This window comes from Pseudomyrmex gracilis, unplaced genomic scaffold, assembly GCF_002006095.1.
Source record: "Pseudomyrmex gracilis isolate BER0280 unplaced genomic scaffold, ASM200609v1 scaffold_288, whole genome shotgun sequence".
Classification (NCBI taxonomy): domain Eukaryota; kingdom Metazoa; phylum Arthropoda; class Insecta; order Hymenoptera; family Formicidae; genus Pseudomyrmex; species Pseudomyrmex gracilis.
This window is the reverse complement of record NW_018020872.1, coordinates 166,283-176,844: the sequence shown is the minus strand read 5'-3', so window position 1 is coordinate 176,844 and position 10,562 is coordinate 166,283. Positions and strand designations below refer to the sequence as shown.

Below are 10,562 nucleotides of genomic sequence, written 5' to 3'. Positions count from 1 at the left end.
TTTTATTTTATTCTATTTTTTTGAAAGTGTTTTTTTACGTTTACATTCTCTTGGATGTGTTTTTTTTTTATAGTGGATTCAAGGAAAACTAGACTGTTTTATATCTTCCACTTTTTCATTCTTTGTGTCAGATTTTATAACATTTGTATAACGCAAATTTTATATACATTAATCCGATGATACTTTTTTATTGCACAGAGTGTAACACGTGTAATTGCTTTTATTAATTTGAAAAATAAAATTAGGTTGGAAAGCTTTGAATTAATCTTTGTTTTTATCACAGATGTATGTATTTTCCTTATTCCTTATATATATATATATAAGAATTATGAAGTATAGTTTAAAAAGGTAGAAGAAACTCACTTATATAGACATTTGGTACTTACAATTTTTTTTATTTATAATTTAAAAATACTATATTTTTATGTACAAATTGCACCAAAAGTTTTTATATTCTCATAAAATATATGAAGTAAACAGAGAAATAATATAAATTATAACATAGTTAAGAGAAAGGATTTAATAAATAATGTTTGTATACAAAGTGAATATAAATAGATGATAGAAAACTAAGAATGAAAAGGCCAATCCGAGCCATTCCCAGGATGTTGTGCAGGAATAAGCGTGCATGTAAATATATATATACACATGTATGAAATTCACATGTAAATTATTTTACATGTGGGTTTTTTGAATTGAAATTTCAATTCCTAAAATCATATAGGATGCTAGATTTGCATCTCATATATGAAAGATCCCAAATACCCCCCTAACTAATTTGAAAATATTGCGAAAAAAACTCCACGGCCAGGAGTCAAACCTGGAATCTCCGGCTTTCCGTGCCATCGCCTTCCCTGTTAGGCAACTGAGGCACTTGGAGTTTGTCTCGCAATATCCGTATATAAATCGATGTTCTGATAATTTTAAATAACGCTTCATTTCAGCCGGCGTGAAATCAAACGAATGAATAGTCAAGGCTCGTGAAATTTGAAACTAAGAATGAAAAGGCCAATCCGAGCCATTCCCAGGATGTTGTGCAGGAATAAGCGTGCATGTATATATGTATATACACATGTATGAAATTCACATGTAAATTATTCTACATGTGAGTTTTTTGAATTGAAATTTCAATTCATAAAATTATATAGGATGCTAGATTTGCATCTCATATATGAAAGATCCCAAAGGTTCGACTCCTGGCCGAGGAGTTTTTTTCGCAATATTTTCAAATTAGTTAGGGGAGTATTTGGGATCTTTCATATATGAGATGCAAATCTAGCATCCTATATGATTTTATGAATTGAAATTTCAATTCAAAAAACCCACATGTAAAATAATTTACATGTGAATTTCATACATGTGTATATATATATACATGCACGCTTATTCCTGCACAACATCCTGGAAATGGCTCGGATTGGCCTTTTCATTCTTAGTTTCAATTTTCACGAGCCTTGACTATTCATTCGTTAGATGATAGAAAGTTTGTAATTCTGATTGTGTATTCTTACATATTACAAATGAAAGACTACATATATATAGTTACTTATGTATATAAGGAGAACATAGAAAAACAGATTTATTTTATGATAATAATGTTTAATATAAGGGATTTAAAGTATGCAGAAAACAAATTTATAAAGATAATATATATAATATCTATATAAAAAAGACCATACTTCTGACAGAAATTGTTATATTTATCTTTTTCTTATGTTTACAGTTTATCTATTTATATAACAGTATTGTAATGTACCATGTATTGTAAGTCTACCATTTTGCAATAAACCGCTTTTATATATCAAGATGTACATTTCCTCTTTTCATATATATTCTCTATATATTTGTATATATATGTAGATTCAAATTATATAAAATATTAATATATATAGATATATATTTGCAAGTTCTTTCACATTAATCTTTTTTCTTTTGTAAGTACTTTGATTGAGATCTATGAGAACAATGTCAGGTAATCATTTTTTCTTTATTATTTCTCTATTAATACTCTACAAAATTCGAAATTGAACTATAAGTTTTATTAAATGTTTTTTCTTTTTAATTCACAAATGATTCGTTCCGTGGTTTTCATTGTAACATTTTCTATTTACAATTGAGATATCATGGGATAAATAACGTGGAAAAATAAATGATAATTAATTATTAGATAAACTGTCCGATATTTTATCTGAAAGTGAAACAACTTCGATCCTATATATCATGAGAAAGCGCATTTCTTGTTATCATACGCGACAAATCTGTACCGACTTGTATACCAACGTGTACATAGCACGAAATAGAACCATGTCCACCGCACATAGCACGGAATAAAACCATGTCCATGCGTGGACATAGCCATACGTATCGACAAGTCGCTCGTTGACATCGCTACGTAGTTGCCAATGTGCACCATTTATGGACATGCGCTAGCTTACGGGCCGGTATAGGGATCGTAAAAACTTGTATGGGCCTGGCCACTCTCATTCTTCTCTCTGGAGAAACAAAGACAGAATGACTCTTGTGTCGACTGTGTCTCCTAAAAGGAAAGCACATATATGTAATACTCTTATATTGCTAGTACGGTGCCGACCTGAAGCTCACCGTTACGGTGCAGACAATATAGTAGCCTCTCTCTCTAGCTGCTTTGTGCGCATGCGGTGAACATTCAAGCACGCTTGCGCATTTCTCTTTCTCGCGTTCTTTCTCTCACTTTCTAATGCTTTGTCTCGCTCGCACTCACTTGGTAGATGCGCCTACGCATAATGACGCTCGACCATCTATGCCCATATTTGGACTTTGTGCGTCTCCCTTTCTCAGGCCTCGTGCCTCTCATTGCGAAGATACGCGACTAGCAATATAGGAGTATTACATATATGGGAAAGCAGCCTTTATATAGAATGGCGTATGGACTAGCTTTAACCGGTCCGCTGAGCCAATGGGTGCGTTCAGACAACTCGACAGTTGGACAACAGTTGAGAGATAATCACTTCTGATTGGATCATAATTTTTGAACCGCTGCAGATTTTGAAGAATAGTCCTATTATAAGTGATGATCTCTCAACCGATGAGTTGTCTGGACGCACCTAAAGAGCCGTCTACAATGGAGAGTTGTAGGCCGTAATAGTAAGAAATTGACCAATCACAGAAATAGTACAGAAGAATAATCGATTGTGATTTGTCAATTTCTTACTGTTACAGCCTACAATTCTCCATTGTAGACGGCTCTTAATATTGCACTAAACCAACCAAACCTTCGCGTTTCTATGTACATCTTTCTCGTTGCTAAGGAAATTTTGACAGGTGTTTGTATCAAATGTAACATAATTTTGACAATTTATCTCAAACTTACTCTCTTGCAATAAAATACTTCACTTTTTCTATTACAATGCGCGATAATATAAAATAAAATTTGTTATTTTAAAAAGAGTGTGTCTTGATTTTTACGTACATTATATACATATACTTATATATAACTTACATATATATAACTTTGTGCTTATGTGTTTCACTGTAAAAGTTATAAAATAAATAGATATACAAATAGGAAATTGAAAATTTATTATAAGATATTCTTTATTTTTTCAGAATTTCTATGGGGCTTGTACAATTCTGTAAAAAACATACAGAGAGTAAGTTAAGCCAACAATGTTTGTATATTTGAGCAAGAAGATATCTATACCAAACAACTTTCGATTAAACTGCATAGCATGGAATCAGAAAGATGGGTACATTGCTGTAGGAGGGGAAGATGGTCTCTTGAAGGTGCTAAGAGTGGATTCCAGTGTAAATATATCACACAGTGGTGGAAAATCTCGAGGTTTAGCTGCAGCAAGTAATTTGAGCATGAATCAACCTCTAGAAGGTCATAATGGTCATGTTCAAGTAGTTACATGGAATGAAGAGTATCAGAAGTTAACTTCAAGTGATCAAAATGGAGTCATAATTGTTTGGATGCTATACAAAGGATCATGGTATGAAGAAATGATTAACAATCGTAATAAATCTGTGGTAAGAGGCATGGCATGGAGCTGTGATGGTCAAAAAATATGCATTGTCTATGAAGACGGAGCTGTAATTGTTGGTTCTGTTGATGGCAACAGAATCTGGGGTAAAGAATTAAAGAATGTGTCTTTGTCTGCTGTGCAATGGTCTCCAGATGGAAAGTTGCTTTTATTTGGTTTGAAAAATGGAGAGCTTCATCTTTATGATAATCAAGGTGTATTTCTAACAAAACTGACTGTACTTTCATTGAATACTACTACATTTCAAACAATAGTTGCACTACAGTGGTACAATGGAAGAAATGGTTACGTTGCTGTAGACTGTCCTACTCTAGCAATTTGTTACCGCAATGGCAAGATACAACTAATGCGAGATACAAGTGATGACAATCCGGTAGTATTGGAGACAGGTGTGACTACTTCATGGTGCAGTTGGAACAGTTGTGGATCTCTCTTGGCTATAACTGGCATGATGCCTCTGCTCAATAATGGAGAGACAAAAGATATGAATGTTATTCAGTTTTACACACCATTTGGAGAGCATGTGAGAACCTTGAAAATACCAGGCAGAGAAGTAACATGTTGCGCCTGGGAAAAAGGCTCTCTCAGAGTCGCTCTATCTGTTGACTCTCACATATACTTTGCAAACATTCGCCTGGACTACAAATGGACCTACTTTAGCAACACAGTTGTCTTTACGAACGAGAAAATTACGAAAGACGGTATCTGTGTAATGTTCTGGAACGTAAGTAACAGCACATGTTGTACGAAATATGTGAGATCGTTGATATCAATAACCTCTTATGGAGAACACTGCGTGCTTTCTGTGAGAAATGATCCTGCTCAAGCCACCGAGCAATTTGCTCTTCTCGTCTGCAATACCATTGCTACACCAATAGATTCCAAATTCCTGGATCTGGAACCGCTGTACGTCGGTATGACAGCCAACATGGTCGTAGCTGCGTCCAAGAACAATTTTCTGGTGTGGAACTTTCGTACGCCTCGCAATTCAACGTTGCATTCCGGCAGAATGCGCAAATACAGGGTCTATCATGTGGACGAGACACCAACCGGCGTAACGGAAGTTATTCAAGACCTGGACGGCTCTTTCGAGACTCCTATTAACACTAAGGCCACCATGGATCCGATTTGTTGTGTATCGGTCACCGAAAAAGTTCTTCTGATCGGCAGAGAGTCAGGAATGATTCAGAGATATTCTCTGCCACAGATAACGCTCATGAACAGATACAACACTGTATGTAGATTGCATAGAATTTCTATTAATTGCAACTCTACGCGAGTTTCCATCATGGACGGTAACGGTATTCTTACCATGTTGGACTTGGATCCGCAAAAAACACCTGATTCACGAGATGGAGATACAGGCGAGGACATATCTAAGTTCGAGAGGAAAGATGTCTGGGCAATGTGTTGGGCGCAAGACAACCCCGCGTTATTGGCAATCATGGAAAAAACAAGAATGTACGTTCTGAGAGGGCTGGATCCCGAAGAACCTATAGCCTGTTCCGGATACATTTGTTCGTTCCAAGATTTGGAGATACGTTGTGTACTGCTGGACGATCTCATGCAGAAACCAGATGAAACGCGGAAAGAATTGATCGTCGACTTAGAAGTGAAGTCTCTAAGAGACACCAGAGAGTTACTGGCCAAGGTGGGCCTGAAGGAAGCTAATAACTTTATTCAGGATAATCCACATCCGCGTCTCTGGCGTTTGCTGGCCGAGTCAGCGCTAACGAAGCTAGATTGGGAAACAGCAGAGAACGCCATGGTGCGATGCACAGATTATTTAGGTATACAATTCATTAAACGCCTTCAGAACGTGCACAACGATCAGCTGAAGAAGGCCGAAGTGGCAGCATTTCTCGGCAACTATGACGAGGCGGAAAAACTATATCTAGATATGGATAGACGAGATTTGGCGATCGCATTGCGTCAGAAATTAGGCGATTATTTTCGAGTGGTGCAGTTGATGAAGATGGGCATCGGTGGCTCGGATAAACAGATGGAACATGCGTTCAACAAGATAGGTGATCACTTTGCCGAAAGACAAAACTGGGAAGGCGCGAAGGAATATTACGAGAAAGGTAGAAATATTGAGAAGTTAATTCAATGCTACTACAAACTGGAAGATTTTCTTCAGCTGGCGGCAACTGTGGACCAATTGCCAGACAAGAGTCCTATTTTAAAGACAGTGGCGAGAATGCTGGCTTCGGTCGGGATGTGCTCGCAGGCAGTGACAGCCTACATTAAGTACGGCGACGTGAAACTTGCTGTAGACACGTGTGTACGTCTGAATCACTGGGATCAGGCCGTGGAATTAGCGAAAACTTACAAAATGGCTCAAATTGGCGAATTGTTGAACAAATATACCAATCACTTGTTATCAAATGGTAAGCGTCTGCAAGCGATTGAGTTGTACAAGAAAGCTAATTACAATTTAGAGGCAGCTAAGTTGTTGCTCAATCTTGCCGAAGAACAAACAAAATCAAAGTCACATCCTCTGCGTGTGAAACAAATATATGTACTCGCAGCATTACTGATTGAAGATCACATTAATAGTGTTCCGGCGATAAAAGGTGGTCGCAGCAATGTAGTTATGGGTCTAACTGAGAGTAACGAAGATACCAAGATCATAGAGAACGCCTGGCGAGGCGCCGAAGCGTATCATTTCCTTCTACTCGCGCACAGACAGTTATACGACGGAAGTTTTGATGCCGCAATGAAAACAGCCTTGCGATTGAGAGACTACGAAGATATTTTAGAAGTAGAAGATATTTACTGTTTATTGGCGCTATCGAGCGCTGTCAATCATGCGTTTGCGACCTGTTCGAAAGCCTTCATAAAACTGGAAGCGCTCGAAACAATTTCCGACGCAAAGAAAGAAGAATATGAAGAACTTGCGGTGGATATCTTCACAAAACACACTCCAAAAGACTCTCGCAATAACAAAGCGGAATGCGTTAACTGCGAAACATTAGTGCCCGATTGGTGCGTCGCGTGTCCTAATTGTTCGACCAGGTTTCCGGCTTGTATTGTCTCAGGTAAACCACTAATGGATCTCAGTACCGCGTGGATCTGCACCGTCTGCAGACATCACGTTGCAACGGAACGCGACGTTGTCAACATAAATGCTTGCCCGTTATGTCACAGCACTATCACATACATGTAAGTGTCAACGATAAATCACCCTAAAACTTTATAATTTATTAAATCTTTGATCCAATTTTATTTGTAAATTAATTATTAAAATTTGAAGAAAAATTTAAATGCAGTGTCAATGTTTCTTACGCACTGTATATATATATATATATATATATATTGTTTTAGCCATAGCGTGAATAGAATTTCTATCAGTTTGTAATATGACGATATATTTAATTGTTTTTCCGATAATGTGTACTATATACACACAGAAATCTTATTATTGTTGACGTCAATAATGTTTTTATCAGAAGTACAAGAACAAGAACTAATATAACAAACAAAAAAATAAAAAGTTACATATATACTCTATTTTCTGCTAAAGCAAATATCGTCGGACTAAATAATAAAATGCAATCTAATGAGAATGTAATTTCCAATGGTTTGCTATTATATATGCATTACCGACGCGCACCTGCTGTTACGTTCAAAATGTAATGAGCGTTTAACGAGTAGATCTTGTTAGTTTCGTCTCGCCCGCAAAGTTTATACAAGTACGAATGTATTATCATCACGCAGTTTTAATATCATGCTATCTGTGCAGAAAAAAAGCTGTTTTCAGTTTGGATTATATACTTTTATAATTGATCTCTTATTATTAAGATATTGTTATTTTAAGTACAAAAAAAAAAAAAAAAACAAAATCACACAGGTGATAAAAGCTCTGACTCCACTTTTTCAAAACTTAAAATTAAAATTATTGGAGTTTATGTCGAATATTCTTAAGATGGTTTAGATTTTCTGTCAATTTTAGAAAAAGTTTTCTCATTAAACCATTTAAAAATCACTTGAAACAAAGTAATTTTAGTTAAATTTGTTACAAGTTGTTACAAGTAGGAGTCAGCTTTACGTCTAGGATAAATATAATCATTTATTAACTATGTGTGGATTACGTATTTATAATTCCGAGCCATTACACTGTTATAAAATACTTTATAAAAATATTTATCTTTATTAAAGTTTTAATGTAGTCGTAAGAGTAACAATTGCAATTATAATGATATAGTGCAAACAATTTATATAAATTAAGATTTAAGTCTGGATTTATATTTTATTTTGAGATAGGTCTGTCACAAATATATTAGGATATATATATATATACAATTTAACAAGTTTTAACATTGAGAAAAAAAAACGTAAGTTGTAAGACACAATTGATTACAACAAAAAGTGCAAGTCACGATTGATCAAATATTGCGTATCGCGCTGCGCGCATCAACGAATTCCGTCCAATCTTTGATAAGTGATACTCATATATAAGTGATACTCATATTCAAGATGTTTTTTTTCATATGAAATAAATAAAGACAAGATTAAAACTTTTTTTTAGTATTGTGCGATTTCTTGCTTTCTAACGGCGATTTTATTTTTCTCTGGCATTCTGAAAATAATCCACTAGTTTACTATTCATCATATCGTCTTATACATGTCAGTAGTATTTTATGAAAATACACAATGAAATTATACATATATATGTATGCATTATATACGCAAATATTAGTTTTACTTTTGCATAGAAAAAAAAAAGCACAAAATTAATTTATCGTCCGCACGTTTCGTTCGATTTTACCAACGGCCGAATTGCACGTGAAAGTTGTGCCGGCACATTGACGCGTGCCGGGAGCACCAATCGCGCACACGCCAAGTTCAAATTTGTTTCCAGCAATAAATGCGCGCCGTGAACACGCGCAGGCGCGCCCTTCTTCGGTTGCATATTTCGCTCCGCTCCACGCTCCAGTGTGTCTCACGCGGGCGGAGGAGGTGGTTCTGCTTCGACTTTCTTTCAACGCACGCGATCGCTTTTCTTCGTTGATCGGTTCGATACCTTTGGGAGACACTCCGATTTCTCGTACTGATAGTAAAGTAAAAAAAAAAAAAAGGTTCTACGCGACGCGAAACACGCTCGAATGAACAAACGTGAGTGTCGTCGTCGCGTCCGTCCCGTTACCGGTTAACGAAAGTACTGCGTGAACACAGTGTGTGTCGAATATAAACGTGAACATACACGCGTGTGTTTTCACACTTTTTGCGATTTTTCGAGCTTTTCTTCCGCTTGTTTTTTTTTTTCATACAAAAAATTTTTTTTGAAAATGAAGAGTGTCGCGCTACTGTGGATTGCTGCCGTGATAATCGCCGTCGCGACAATAACAAATGCCGCCGGTCTCAAGTGCGACAACGTCAGACCGTACTTCGTGTCGCAGGGGTTCCCGATCGACGACATCCCGAAGGATGCGATTCCATGTGAGCAGATATACCGATTCATATATATTATTATTGCGAAAAATATTCTTGAGTCACATAAAAAAATTCTCCAAAATATACAATTTTAGGTTATCATACGTTAATATGAAATAAAATTATTTCTGCATTTGTTTTTCTCAAGTTTTAAGTTTTCTTTTTGCATGTATAATACATGTATAATTGCATTTATATATATATATATATATATATATATATATATATATATATATATAAATGCAATTCTAATATTCACCAAAGACAATCACATACAAAAATAAGAAAGTAATCATAAAATAATATATAACGCTTTTCTACGCTCCTTCGCTCGTGCAAAAACACAACTGTGGCGCCACATACAAGTAGTAGTCATGTATCGAAAAACAATCACCTCTACTTCTTTTACTACTTAAAATTTATCTTTTATATGACGACAACTCAAGAAGACTTTTGACAAAGTTTTTAATTGACAAAATCCAATCGATTCTTTGCTCTGAAAATTCAGCTTCAATCATGAAGTTTCTGTGCCCTAATTGATACATCGAAGTTGAATTTATTGAAGCACCTGAACTTTTTAAACAGTAAGGTCATTTTAGCGACTGGAGAATCCCGTGAATGGCCGATTAGTCATGGGACAATTCAAATCAAACGGCACATATTTTTATGCAAGAATCACACGCAAAGTCGTCATGTAAAATTACGTGAATGATACATTTAGTGGAAATTATTAAAGTTATATTTTTTGATTTCGTAACTTCCGTAAGTACCATTCTGATATGTATCGGAACATATAATTATACGCATATAATTGTTTTAATATTTAAAAAGTTAAAAAACAATATTCCAATTTTATTGATTGTACTTCGAGTAAAGCGATCGATTGCATCGACGTGTTCTATACACATGCCGTTTAATTAAAAGAAATTTACGAGCAGACATGTATCATACGTTATCTATAGATAGAATGCAGACACCAGATAGATAATAACAGGTTAATATTGGCTGATTGGTAATTATAGCACGTAGGCTATTGAACGTTACCGTTGATGCTGCACACCTCGTTTTTTTTTCGTGACCAGCAATTATTGCGCCAGATGTTGA

The 10,562-nt window shown here is 35.7% G+C and overlaps 1 protein-coding gene across 1 annotated transcript; it reads left to right on the top strand.

Moving 5' to 3' along the window:
- Positions 1-3,581: 3,581 nt before the first annotated feature.
- Positions 3,582-8,294, top strand: LOC109859787 (WD repeat-containing protein 35). Its single transcript, XM_020438344.1, has one exon. It carries the CDS (start codon positions 3,646-3,648, stop codon positions 7,189-7,191), a length of 3,546 nt encoding a protein of 1,181 aa, XP_020293933.1. The 5' UTR covers positions 3,582-3,645; the 3' UTR covers positions 7,192-8,294.
- The last annotated feature ends 2,268 nt before the right edge of the window (positions 8,295-10,562 follow it).

Excerpts from the sequence above, each read along its gene's own strand:
- LOC109859787 (XM_020438344.1), top strand. The coding sequence starts at position 3,646 with ATGTTTGTATATTTGAGCAAGAAGATATCTATACCAAACAACTTTCGA.